Source organism: Monodon monoceros, unplaced genomic scaffold (assembly GCF_005190385.1).
Source record: "Monodon monoceros isolate NGI ecotype Baffin Bay Population unplaced genomic scaffold, NGI_Narwhal_1 Super_Scaffold_18, whole genome shotgun sequence".
Classification (NCBI taxonomy): Eukaryota; Metazoa; Chordata; class Mammalia; order Artiodactyla; family Monodontidae; genus Monodon; species Monodon monoceros.
The window spans coordinates 39,571,044-39,585,833 of record NW_021703774.1 but is presented as its reverse complement, the minus strand read 5'-3'; the positions used below and the strand labels follow the sequence as shown (position 1 = coordinate 39,585,833).

The 14,790-nt window shown below is 37.1% G+C and overlaps 1 protein-coding gene across 1 annotated transcript in view; it reads right to left on the bottom strand.

Moving 5' to 3' along the window:
- FLVCR1 (feline leukemia virus subgroup C cellular receptor 1) overlaps positions 1 to 14,790 on the bottom strand; it is a 36,729-nt gene that overhangs the window by 5,492 nt on the left and 16,447 nt on the right. The window contains exons 4-8 of the mRNA XM_029226961.1: positions 4,728 to 4,795; positions 3,921 to 4,024; positions 2,012 to 2,122; positions 1,319 to 1,424; positions 986 to 1,097 (exon numbers count right to left, since the gene is read on the bottom strand). Of these exons, the coding sequence (XP_029082794.1) occupies positions 986 to 1,097; positions 1,319 to 1,424; positions 2,012 to 2,122; positions 3,921 to 4,024; positions 4,728 to 4,795 (501 nt within the window). The remainder of the gene's footprint in view (positions 1 to 985; positions 1,098 to 1,318; positions 1,425 to 2,011; positions 2,123 to 3,920; positions 4,025 to 4,727; positions 4,796 to 14,790) is intronic.

Sequence of the window (14,790 nt, the reverse complement as noted above, 5' to 3'; positions counted from 1 at the left end):
AAATCTTAAGAAAAAAAAAAGCAGGGCTTCCCTGGTGGCGCTGTGGTTGAGAGTCCGCCTGCCGACACAGGGGACACGAGTTCGTGCCCCTGTCTGGGAGGATCCCACATGCCGTGGAGCGGCTGGGCCCGTGAGGCGTGGCCGCTGAGCCTGCGCGGAGCCTGTACCCCTCAACAGGAGAGGCCACAGCAGTGAGAGGCCCTCGTACAGCAAAAAAAAAAAAAAAAAAAGCAGCCTATGTGATACATGATCAGGCATGTCCTAGGTGCCAGACACTATACTAGGAGCTCTTCATCAACCATCTCAGTTAATCCTCACAGCAACCCCCTAAGGCAGCCTTTTTTTGTTATTATTTTTTATTCGTTGCTCTAGGGAGTACACTGTGCATCTTTAATTTATCACAATCTTCTTAGACTTTATACAGAATTACTTCAAGAAAGATGTAGAAATCTTGCAATAGTATAGTTGCATTTCCCCCTTTCTTTTTGCTATTTTTACCATATTTATATTACATCTATATACATTTTTTTTAGATACAATTCACATATCATAACATTTACCCCTTTAATGTATACAATTCAGTGTTTTTAAAATTATATTCAAAAAATTGTATAACCATCATAAAGCAGGCTTTTAATACCCTATTATATAAATGAGAAAGGGAGGATGTGAGAGGTTGAGTAACTTTTCAAAGTCACACAGCTAGTGAGCAGCAGAATCACAACTTGAGGCCAGGTCTGTCCATTCCAGGCCTTTACTGACACTTGTTACAATGGTTTTGTTTTCTATGCATAGTAATTGCATTGAATTTGAAACCTGAAAAATGAATTCATAGATTCATATCCTTGAAGGGAAACAATAATATCCTGCTTTTTATCTCATTTTTTTCTTGAGTTCTGTCAAGCCTTGAGAAGCAATATAAATGAAAATTAAATATAAAGACAACATGACACGAGTACTTTGGCAGGCAAATTCCCTAATTTACCTGTTAAAATGATGCCTACAAACATCCAAACACAGAGGAAAACGTTCCCTCCCTTAGGACTATAGTCTGACGTGAGCTTTCCTTGCGCCAATGTGAATAAAATTCCAAATATCTAAAATAAAGTAAGAGAAATATTTTTATTGTTTGCTTCTTTAAAACAAATATAATGTTTTCCCCAGAACTTTTCTTAACTATTTTATTCATATGCTTTGGCTTCTAGAAACATGCATTGAAAGGTGGAATTTTTAAAACAAAAACTATGGTCAAACTCATTATCCACTAGACTATCTGGTAAACTAATGGTCTCAGATTTAAGAGAAATCAGAGGTTTACCTGTGCAGCAGCATTAAGAAGACCAGATGAAGTGCCTTCAGACTCAGGGTAAGTGATTTCAACAGCAAATTCAAAACCCAAGGGGAGGTAACCAGTCATGAAGAAACTAAGAAAATAAATCCAAAATCACAGAAAGAATCATTAAAAGGACAATATCACATATTGATGCAATTGCTTAACTTCTCAGACCTATTCTAATTATCAAGTAAGTGAATGTTTTGAGGTTGGTATGTGAAAGGAAGGCACTATTATGATTCACCAATTAACCCAAGGACATGAGAACTGAGAAGCAAAACCATGAACTAGGAAGCAAAACAGTTTCTAATTATTTTTCCTGAGAAAAATTTACCCCTAGTTTTCTAAGTCAGTTGTCTTTCTAGCCAAGTAAAGTTACTTGGATTAAGTGAGGCTTATCCATTTTTCACCTATAGTATAGCAAAAAAATAATTTTAAGCTAATTTTTATAGTTGTAAAGAATTACACATTGACATGCACAAGACAGATTTTTAAAGTTTAAAATATTAAAGAACTTTTGAGCAATTATACTCCAATAAAGACATTAAACAACTAAAAATAAAAAATAAAATATTAAAGAACTTTTAGATGAACTTAAAAAAGTTAAAAACCACCGTAGTGATACTTCAGAATTATAACAGCATGCTATCATTCCTCCTAAATACATGCGATGCTTACCCAAGCAACCCTCCAGTGACAAACACGATGATAATGTGCCCAAGGTTTAGTGTGAAAGTAAATATAACCATTCCAACAAAAGACAAAATGTAAACTGTCAAAGTAGTATGTCTAAAACAAAAACAACAAAATTGTTAGTATTTTGTCCGATTTTCTTAGGCATATAAAAATCACGTCTAGCTATGCTCTGTCCATACAGTAATAAATTCTTCAGATTTCAAGATTAACCCCTTCTTATCTATGGAAAATGTTTCCACCAAGGCATGGACTTGAAAGATTAAATTTAAGTTTCAACAGCAACAGACAACAAAACTCACATCATATCCAATGCTCAGACAAGAAGGAAAACTCATAAGGATAAAATCATTTTTGTGCCACCAAATGGGATAGTTCCCTATCCGTATTTCAAGATATAGATCAAATTCCACCTCTTCCAAAATGCTTTTCCTAACCACTGCAGCTTACAAGATTCTCCTTTCTTCCAAACTCCCTAATCATTTTCTATGTACATAATTGGCACTTGACATCTATTTTAGTCTGTTATATTATTATTTAACTTTACATATGTGAACACCTTATCAGGAACACCTGATCCTAAGGACAGGGATCAAATATTATTTCCCATTGGGCTTCCCTGGTGGCGCAGTGGTTGAGAGCCCGCCTGCCGATGCAGGGGACGCGGGTTTGTGCCCCGGTCCGGGAGGATCCCGCGTGCCGCGGAGCAGCTGGGCCCGTGGGCCGTGGCCGCTGGGTCTGCGCGTCTGGGGCCTGTGCTCCGCAGCGGGAGAGGCCACAACAGTGAGAGGCCCGCGTACCACAAAAAAAACCAAAACAAAAAAAAAAACAAAACAGGAACTTGGTGAATGAATGGCAGTTATCCTGAGAAGAAAGCCAGGGCAACAAAGAACATTTCTATGCCAATCCAGTTTCCTAATTATAAAATGGACCAAAGACTATTAATAAATATAAATCCTTTACATATGCTCCCTTCATCTACAAATTTAATGGGTTTTACTCTAAGCTACCATTACGTAATAATGAAGCCACAGTAAGTGCTGTCTTAAATTACACGAGAACTATCTTGGAGAATTTCAAGATCAGCAGTATGTTGAAAGGGTTTAGATAATGGTATCAAATATATCTTAGGCCTTGAAAGGCGCAGAGGACATAGTTCCATTACTTCATTCATTCATAGTTCCATTCATTCATTTCTCCCAAACAGATGGGAAGTTTCTGTCTGTTAAGAAATGTAGCTATTCTTCTTCTTCTTCTTCTTTTTTTTTTTTTTTTGAAATATAGCTATTCTTTTAAGGCCCAGTGCAAAAGATGCTGCCTCTGAAACCCCTTTCTCAGTCTCCTAGTTGGTATTACTCACTTTTTCTTTTGTATTAGCATTTTTCTGGTTCCATAAAGATGTACAATTAATATAGCATCTTCATATTATGTATTACAGTATTAGAGTTAAGTGGAACTACAGTTTGGGGGCATTTTAGCCAAACAATTTTTACCAAAAAGCCTTTTGATAGGAAAGAACAACTTTTTATTTGTTTGTTTTTAAGTTCATAACATGAGAAAAGAGCAATATAAAGTCTCTGTCAGAAGTCAAATGTTTCTCAGAAAGGGCTCTTTTTAGAATAGAAATGATCCATTCTGAAGAGGTATATGTGAGTATTATTAGAGGGGAGGAGAGTTCATAAGGTATCCAAGTTCTCAAAGTTGAAATAAACAAGACCGATAAGATAATACAGAGACTACTGTATTCAAAAGTTAAGGGAACCTAAGAGTGTCTAGAATCCAAGTCTTTTAGTAACAATAACAGTTTGTAAATTTCTTAAAATAAAAAGTAAAGGTTCCTTCAAAACCAAAATACCTTAGGTTGTACACCATACATTTGCCTACTTTCACTTACTTGTATGTTTTGGTATAATCCAGCCATAAACCACAAAGAATAGAGCCCACCATTCCAGCTAACACTAGCGTTAGCCCAATCCTTCCAGCATTCACTTCTTCTCCCTTAAAATGTTTTTCAAAAGAAGTTGATCAGATACTTCGAATTCAAACAGATCCTTCACATTCCAATACCTTCTCAAAGTCAACGGAAATAGCAGATAAAATTAAGCATACAATATAACATGAAGAATTCAGTACATGTGTTAAGGTGAATGGGGTAGAGGAAGGAAAAGCACATGTTAAAGGACATTCTACATTAAAACAGAAAAAAAAAAAACCCTGATATATGGGAGAAATCAAAAAGGGAATTTTTCTTGATCTTCCATGGTTAGAAAGTACAGTAATTTTTGTTAGAATTCTTAAGTAATTCACAGATGTCTGAAAAGGAAGTTAAGCTGATAGCTTTTACATACTACAACTGCATCCTCCTTTCAAAAGCAAAGAGAGATCAGAGCTTGATATTTACGTCTTTATATTTGTGTTGGTTTCTTTTAAAGTTTGTTCTTTGTCTTTTTTCATATAACCAGTCACACTATCTCTTTAAAAAAATTTTTAAAAAGACTGACGTATTGTCAAAGCAATAATGACTTCTGCTTTCCATGTTGTTTTATAAACTGGACTAAATGTATTCTCAGTGAAAACAAATATAAATCTTTTACAGCAACAAGGTCATAAATCTTTAGCCTTATGATCATGCTAACAGGGATTATATTGCTAAAGAAAAATTCTTGGCCAGGCATGCAACACAATATAGGCAGAAGCTTACCTTATAGTATGTCAGTATAATTTGATTTAATAATGTTGAGACTGAATAAAATGCTCCAGTCATAATACCTACAATAAATAAAGAGAAAACTATCAATGTACCATGTACTAGTTCATAAAGTAATATGGAACACTCTGTGACAGCTGTGAAAATATAATGTCTTCTTAGACAGTTGACAGAAAAAATTAAGACCTCTTGCTATTCCCTTTCAGGATGTGGACTGATCAACGTAACACCTAAACTTACTAGAGATTGTCATTGTAAAATTCTGTCATTACATCATTTACTATTATTTAGATTCAGACATATGGACCAGGAATCACAGTCCCATGCATAACATTGTATACAGCAATCTAGCAATCAGGATTGCTTCCTGAGCACCTACACAAGCTAATGAATGTTAAAGCATTAAGACAGAATCCCTCTTTCAGAGATCTCACCCCTACATCGAAGCCTTATAAGGCAATTAGTAAGACAATGTTAATTAAAGAATACTTAAAAAGGAAAAATAAAAACAGCTGGTTATCAGGAATCATATGACTAGGTTTGAATCATGGAGTTTCTTCACATATGTTGTATAACTTTAGGTCTAAGTCTTTTAACCTAGCTGAAATTTAAGTTTATTGTTTTTCTATTATTAAATATTTCAAGCATACAAAATAGTACAGAGACTAATTTAACAAATACCCTTACTCATCACCCTCTTGCTAAACATTAACATTTTGCCATCTTTGCTGTAGATTCATTTTTTTAGACCTTCCTTAATCCTATTCTTCCTCAGAGGTAATCCCCATCCTGATCTTGGTGTTTATCATCATAGATATTATAACACATGTGTATCAATACACCACAGTTAGAATTATTCTGCATGTATTTAAATTTTATATAAATAATATGGTATTAGTATCCATCTGTAATTTGCTCATATCACTCAATATCATGGTTTTGAGATTTAACCATGTTGATACTTTTAGTTCTAGCTCATCAGTTTTCTCTGGTGTATAATAGTACATTGTGTGAATATACTTCCATTTAATTATCTCTTGTCCTAAGTCAATAGACATGTTAAGGCTTTTTCCAGTTTTTTGCTATTTAAAACAATGTTGCAATAAATACTATGTTTTTGTTCTTATGTATAAGGGTTTCTCTAAGTTTGTACCTAGGAGTAAAACTTCTACTTTCTAGATATAGCCAAACTACTCTTCCAAATGGGTGTGCCAGTTTATATAGTAAGTCCCCTACATATGAACGAGTTCCGTTCCGAGAGTGGGTTTGTAAGTCCAATTTGTTCGTGAGTCCAACAAAGTTAGCCTAGGTACCCAAGTAACACAATCAGCTATATAGTACTGTACTGTAATGGGTTTATAATACTTTTCACACAAATAATACATAAAAAACAAACAAAAAATAAAGAAAACATGTTTAATCTTACAGTACAGTACCTTGAAAAGTACAGTAGTGCAGTACAACAGCTGACATACAGGGGCTGGCATCGAGTGAACAGGCAAGAAGAGTTACTGACTGGAGGAGGGAGAGGAGGTGGGAGATGGTAGAGCTGAAGGATCGTCAGCAATAGGAGACGGGGGGCAAGCTGCAACTTCACTCACACCTGACGTTGATGGAATGCACGTTTGCATCTTTGAAAGTTCACAACTTGAAGGTTCATATGTAGGGGACTTGCTGTACTACCAACAGAGTTCCTTTACTCTACATCCTTGCCAAATTTGTTGGCATCAGATTAAAAAAAAATTTTTTTTGCCAATTTGAATGTGTGGGATATTGTATCTTACTTTGGTTTTGACTTGGATTTCCTCAATTACTAGTAAGGTTGAGCATCATACATGAGCAATATACACACACACAAACATATAAATGCCTTCTGATTTCCCCAGACTGTTTGCTCTTTTCTTAGTGATTAGTAGGGGTCACTTTTATATTGTGAGTACGAAGCCTTTGTTGGTTATATGCATTGCAGACATTTTCTCATAGCCTATGTCATGTCCTTTTAGAAAATATCATTAGTTTAATGTATATATTTATCAATCTTTTTATTTAGGATTTATGTTTTTTGCATTAGGAAATTCTTTTAAGAATACTAAAGATGGTTCCCTTCCCTTCCCTTTATTGCTTCTAAAACATTAAAGTTCTGGGGACTTCCCTGGAGGTCCAGTGGTTAAGACTCCACGCTTCCACTGCAGGAGGCACGGGTTCAATCCCTGCCCTGGTCAGGGAACTAAGATCCTGCATGCTGTGCTGTGTGGCCAAAAAAAAAAAAAAATTAAAGTTCTGATTTTTACCCTTTGATCTTTAATCCACAATTCATTTTCTAATTTCACCTTATTTTTCCTCTATGGCTAATTCATTGTCCCAGGACAATTTACTATGTAGATTCTCTTCTACAAATATCAAGTTTTCATATATGCATAATGTTCTAGTCATCACAGCTGTCTGCAAATATTCTAGTTTTTCTCTATACAGGCACTTAGTGGCATGGCCATATGACTTTAAAGGTGAGTAAAAGTGATACTTCTCATTTCCTACCTGAGTAATCATGGAGACATGTGCCTGGATCCCTGAGTAATTTGCTGCCTACTCACAGTGAACAGGTAGCATTGGCAAGAAATAAACTTTTGATGTGTTTGGCCACTAAGATTTTTTTTGGTGGGGTTTCATTGCTATAATACAACCTAGCCTATGCCAACCGATACACAGGGCTAGGTCCCTGGGCTCTCTATTCTGTTCCAGTGATCTAATTGCCTATCCCTTACTAATACATGACATCTTGATTACCACTGCTCTATAAATCTTGATATCTGAGAATTAGTTCCTTACCTTGTTCTTCATCAAAATTACCATTGTTGTTCTTGGCCCTTACTTATCTCACAGTAATTTCAGAATTAGCCAAGTTTTATTGCAAATCCTGTTTAAGTTGGAGATTGCAAGATGAGGCCTAGGTCTAAAGATCTTATCAAAAACCCCTGGGTAACTAGCCTTTGTTACTCTCTTCCCACCGAGCCCAGGAATGCATAGGGACCCAGCGAGGTTAGCCTGAGGAGGCCAAGGAAAATAAAGGAGGCCTGTGCTGAGGCTTGAGTGTATTCTACTGCACTGTACCCTACGGTGATCTCAAATCTATTCCAGACCTCAGTGAGGATAGCCAGAATCTGGAGAAAGAATTATAATAGCAACGAATACTGTTAGCTGAATCTAGAGTATGGTATTTGTCTGAGTTTCAGATAGCAAGTAGCTACAGATGGGGACAGTGAGGGATCATGCTTTCTCCAAATAGCCCTAACTCAAAAAAAAAAAAAAAAAAAAGTTTCTTGGTTTATTTGGTTCCTGAGTTTTGGACACTAAAATATCCTGAAAACCTGTCCTAGGAGTGTAGTACCTATCCAGACTATCCCATGTACAAGTCTGCTCCAATCTTTTGTATATAATACTAGGCATGGAGGGGGACAGGTACAATTCCAAAAGGTGTGATATGACTCTCACTCATTCAGACATTATGATCCCTAACTATGCACCCCTTCGGTGACGAATAAGTCAAGAAACTTCTCCAACTGTCCTGGGGAATATTACTGAACTCTCCACAGGGTTTCCCAACTCCCTCTTTCTAATTCCTTCAACAAGTAAACTCTGTTCAGTTTCTGAAGACTGTGTCTGTGTCTGGCCTTTCCATCAGTCCAAATCCATAATTGGCATTTGTTAATACAGTGGTCCTGTAAGGTTAACTGGCATTATTACAATCTCGGGTCTTCCAAAAACATGGTATATCCCTCCACTTAATTGAGGTCTTCTCTTATGTCTTTCAATGTTTTATAATTTATAAAGTTATTTTTTAACATTTAAGTATAGCTGATTTACATTAAGTTCTTTTTGGTAGATTTATTCCTACGCATCTTATACTTTTGGTTGCTATTATAAAATGTATCTTTTTATAAGAATGCAATTGATATTTTCACATTGTTAGGTATCTCATAATCTTTCTGAACCCATCCTTATTAGTTCTAATAGAGTCTGTAGGTTCTCTTGAATTATTTTATAGACCATGGGGTTAGCAAAAACATTTTCTGTAAAAGACCAGACAGTAAATATTTTAGCTTTGCAGGCTATATGGTCTCTGATGTGGCTACTCTGCTGCTCTTGTAGTTCAAAAGCAGCCATAGACAATATGTAAGCGAACAAAACTTTATAAAACCCGGCAATGGCTGGATTTGGCTCCTAAGACAGTTTGCTGACCTCTGGTATACATAATCATATTATCTGCGAATAATAGCATCTTTTTTCTTTCCAATTCATATACTTTTCATTTTTCCTGTATTAGTGGGCCAGCCAGGACTTTCAGTTGGATGTTGAATAGAAGTGGTGACAATAGGCATCCTTATTTTAAGGGATACTTCTTACTGATTTTTTTTTTTTTTTTTTTTGTGGTACGCAGGCCTCTCACTGTTGTGGCCTCTCCCGTTACGGAGCGCAGGCTCCGGACGCGCAGGCTCAGCGGCCATGGCTCACAGGCCCAGCTGCTCCGCGGCATGTGGGATCTTCCCGGACCGGGGCACGAACCCGTGTCCCCTGCATCGGCAGGTGGACTCTCAACCACTGCGCCACCAGGGAAGCCCTTCTTATTGATTTTTAAGGGTAATGTTCCTAAGGTTCTGCCTTTAGAATGATGTTTGCTATAGGGTTTTTGTAGATAAACTTTATCAGGTTCAGAAAGTTCATTTTTCTCACAATTGGCTAAGAGTCTTTAACCAATGGGTATTGTATTCTATTAAATGCTTTTTCCTCAGCCATTGGGTAAACTTTCCTCTTTGATCTCTTACTGTGGTCAATTATATGCATACATCTCTAGTACTAAATCATTTCTCACTCCTGAGATAAACCGAACTTCGTCAGGATGCACTATCATTTTTATAAATAGCTGGGTTAGGTTTTCTAATATTTTATTTTGGATTTTTACATCTAGGTTCATAGGTAAAACGGGCCTATAATTTTTCTCTTACGCTGTCCCTGTCTGATTTTGATATCAAGGTTATACTATAGCCTCACAAAGAAATTGCAAATGATAACAAATAAGTTGCAGGTGGTAACAGTGATTCCTTCCAGGGAGTGGATGACCTGGGGATAGAGATAGGAGAAGACTGACTTTTCATTGTATGTCCTTTGTACCTTTTAAATCCTATACAAATAAAATTTAGAATTAAGAAATGAGAACTCAGGGGACTTCCCTGGTGGTCCGGTGGTTAAGACTCCATGCTCCCAATGTAGGGGGCCCTGGTTCGATCCTTGGTCAGGGAACCAGATCCCGCATGCCACAACTAAGAGCCCACATGCCACAACTAAAAGATTCCTGCATGCCACAACTAAAGATCCCTCATGCTGCAATGAAAATCCCGTATGCGGCAACAAAGATCCCACGTGCCACAACTAAAACCTGGCACAGGGACTTCCTTGGCGTCACAGTGGTTAAGAGTCTGCCTGCCAATGCAGGGGACATGGGTTCAGTTCCTGGTCTGGGAAGATCCCACATGCAATGGAGCAACTAAGCTTGTGCGCCACAACAGCTGAGCCTGCGTGCTGCAACTACTGAAGCCTGCACGCCTAGAGCCCATGCTCCGCAACAAGAGAAGCCACCGCAATGAGAAGCCTGCACTGAGCAATGAAGACCCAATGCAGCCAAAAAGAAAAAAAGACCTGGCACAGCCAAATAAATAAATATTTAAATATATTTTTTTAAAAAAGAAAAAGAAATGAGAACTCAGAGTCTTTATTTTTAAAACAAGTATAATAATCTTTCTATCTCAAAAATTCAGCTGAAATAATATATATGGAAGTCCTTTACAAATTTCAAACAAATTTTTACCTAATTATTTATGCATAACCAGGTGCTAAATAATGTGCTATAAAACACCTAAAAGCTCCACAGAAATCAGAATATTCAGAGACGGTGCCATCTAAGGCCCTTGCTCATGCCATTACCCTCTTCCCCCTTGTCTATCCAAATCTGACCTGTCCTTCAAGGCCAGCCTCAACCACCATCTTTGCTGTGATGCCCTCCCTGCCATCCACACCCCTTCCTTTCTTGTATTTTGTCCCAATTATGTATTCTGAAGGCCTTTAGCATGCACTTGCCATACAACTTCTCTTATGTCATTATCTTTCTGATAAATAACTTTTACACTATTGTTTACTTTTCAGAGGTTTACATAAACTCCTCAATTGAATTATAATTATTTCAGGGTGGAAATCATGTATCATGCTTCTTTCTAATCCACACAGCATCTAGGGCACTATTATACATTTAGTAGATACTTGATAATTATTGGTAGGATAAATGAATAAATGAATGAATAATACAATGAACAATAAGTGAGGTAAACGTTAAGCTAGCTCTTATAGGACTGCTTAACGAAAAAAAGGACACATTTCAGGTAGAAGAAATAATGGCACAAAATGTATTACGGAGATGAGAACTAACAGTGTATGTGCATGTGAAGGCATGTTTGTGTGTCTGTGTATGTGACACAGGGCTGGTTATAAATCTGGCTAAAAGAGAATTTTGTATTGGGAAACAATGAGGTATAAAAGAAGGAAAGAAGCCACCTTAAATGATAGGCTAAAGAAATGAATTTGCTCTACTAGATAACAGTGAGCCACTATATTTTCTCTGCTTCCTAGTTATGAATTTTAGGTTTAAGTTAAGCAGTGGAGGTAACCAAAATTAAGAAAAGGAACTGAAGTATTTAATTATGAGATGATATAACATCTGGTATTTGCTTTAAAATATTCCAGGGAATTCTCTGGTTGTCCAGTGGTTAGGACTCTGTGCTTTCACTGCCAAGGGCCCGGGTTCGATCCCTGGTTGGGGAACTAAGACACCACAAGCTGCAGCGTGGCCAAAGCCAAAAAAAAAAAAAAATTAAAAAGGTAAAATATTCCAGGAAAAATGCAGAGGAAATAAAAGCAAGATTGGTGAACTGTTGGTAATTGTTGAAGCTGGGTGATGATGGGTACTTAGGAATTCATTAAATTAAATGTTCTACTTTTGTGTTTAATAATTTCCACTAAGAAAAGGGGTGGGGGGAAGTAATCCCAGTAAAAGGGTAAGAGTTTAGGTCACAGCATAACTTGTTACAACTTATAAAACAATTCTGTACTCTTGTGTGCACTGCCCCCCAAAAATATAAAGAAAAGAATAGCAGTGAGTGACTTCTGAAGGCAAGTAAGACAGAAATAGGGGGTATTGGTTAATAAACAGTGTTAATATAAGGACAAAAGAATACTCTGTCAGAAAACTCTGAAGGGAACACAATGTGTTGGTGCCTGCAGTCAAAGCTACAGTGTTAGGAGGAATATCTGTCTGCTATGCTGAAAGACCTAGAAGGATGAGACGTTGATAGAGTAGTCAAAATAGATGACAGTTTACACAGGGTCAAAGAAAGGAATTATTGATGACACTTTCCATATGCTTATGGTGGTCACAACTATAATTTATAAAGGACCTAAAACATCCTGGGAGAATTCACAAAAGAAGACAGTGCTGGCAGACAGCAGAAACAAGAACTACAATCCTGCAGCCTGTGGAACGAAAACCACATTCACAGAAAGATAGACAAAATGAAAAGGCAGAGTACTTTGTACCAGATGAAGGAACAAGATAAAACCTGAGAAAAACAATTAAATGAACTGAAGGTAGGCAACCTTCCAGAAAAAGAATTCAGAATAATGGTAGTGAAGATGATCCAGGACCTCGGAAAAAGAATGGAGATCAAGAAGATGCAAGAAATGTTTAACAAGGACCTAGAAGAGTTAAAGAACAAACACCTAGAAGAATTAAAGAACAAACAGAGATAACAATACAATAATTGAAATGAAAAATACACTAGAAGGAATCAATAGCAGAATAATTGAGGCAGAAGAACAGATAAGTGAACTGGAAGACAGAATGGTGGAATTCACTGCCACGGAACAGAATAAAGAAAAAAAAATGAAAACAAATGAAGACAGCCTAAGAGACCTGTGGGACAACATTAAACGCACCAACATTCTCATTATAGGGGTCCCAGAAGGAGAAGAGTGAAAGAAAGGACCTGAGAAAATATTTGAAGAGATTATAGTCGAAAACTTCCCTAACATGGGAAAGGAAATAGCCACCCAAGTCCAGGAAGCACAGAGAGTCCCAGGCAGGATAAACCCAAAGAGAAACACGCTGAGACACATAGTAATCAAACTGACAAAAATTAAAGACAAAGAAAAATTATTAAAAGCAACAAGGGAAAAACGACAAATAATATACAAGAGAGCTCCCATAAGGTTAACAATTGATTTCTCAGCAGAAACTCTACAAGCCAGAACAGAGTGGCACGATATATTTAAAGTGATGAAAGGAAAGAATCTACAACCAAGATTACTCTACCCGGCAAGGATCTCATTCAGATTTGACGGAGGAATCAAAAGCTTTACAGACAAGGAAAGGTTCAGAGAATTCAGCACCACCAAACCAGCTCTACAACAAATGCTAAAGGAACTTCTTTAAGTGGAAAACACAAAAGACAAAAAGGACCTACAAAAACAATTAAGAAAATGGTAATAGGAACATACATATCGATAATTACCTTAAACGTGAATGGATTAAGTGCTCCAACCAAAAGGCACAGGCTCACTGAATGGATACAAAAACAAGACCCATATATATGCTATCTACAAGAGACCCACTTCAGACCTAGGGACACATACAGACTGAAAGTGAGGGAATGGAAAAAGATATTCCAAGCAAATGGAAATCGAAAGAAAGCTGGAGTAGCAATACTCATATCAGATAAAATAGACTTTAAAATAAAGAATGTTACAAGAGACAAGGAAGGGGCTTCCCTGGTGGCGCAGTGGTTGAGTCCGCCTGCCGATGCAGGGGACACAGGTTCGTGCCCTGGTCCGGGAAGATCCCACATGCCACGGAGCAGCTGGGCCCATGAGCCATGGCCGCTGAGCCTGTGCGTCTGGAGCCTGGCTCCGCAATGGGAGAGGCCACAACAGTGACAGGCCTGCGTACCACAAAAAAAAAAAAAAAAAAGAGAGACAAGGAAGGACACTACATGATGATCAAGGGACCAATCCAAGAAGAAGACATTACAATTATAAATATATACGCACCCAAAGAGGAGCACCTCAATACATAAGGCAAATGCTAACAGCTATAAAAGAGGAAATCGAGAGTAACACAATAAAAGTGTGGTACTTTAATAACACCTCACTTACACCAATGGACACATCATCCAGACAGAAAATTAATAAGGAAACACAAGCTTTAAATTACACAATAGACCAGATAGATTTAATTGATATTTATAGGACATTCCATCCAAAAACTGCAAATTACACTTCCTTCTCAAGTGCACACAGAACATTCTCCAGGATAGATCACATCTTGGGTCACAAATCAAGCCTCAGTAAATTTAAGAAAATAGAAATCATATCAAGCATCTTTTCCAACCACAATGCTATGAGATTAGAAACCAATTACAGGGGAAAAAACATAAAAAATACAAACACATGGAGGCTAACTAATACACTACTTAATAACCAAGAGATCACTGAAGAAATCAAAGAGGAAATGAAAAAATACCTAGAAACATGACAGTAAAAACACAATGACTCAAAACCTATGGGATGCAGCAAAAGCAGTTCTAAGAGGGAAGTGTATAGCAATATAAGCCTACCTCAAGAAGCAAGAAAAATCTCAAATAAACAATTTAACCTTACACCTAAAGGAACTAGAGAAAGAAAAACAAACAAAACCCAAAGTTAGTAGAAGGAAAGAAATCATAAAGATCAGAGCAGAAATAAATGGAATAGAAACAAAGAAAACAATAGCAAAGATCAATAAAATTAAAATCTGGTTCACTGAGAAGATAAACAAAATTGATAAACTTTTAGCCAGACTCATCAAGAAAAAGAGGGAGAGGACTCAATCAATAAAATTAGACATGAAAAAGGAGAGGTTACAACGGACACTGCAGAAATACAAAGCAGCCTAAGAGACTACTACAAGCAACTCTATGCC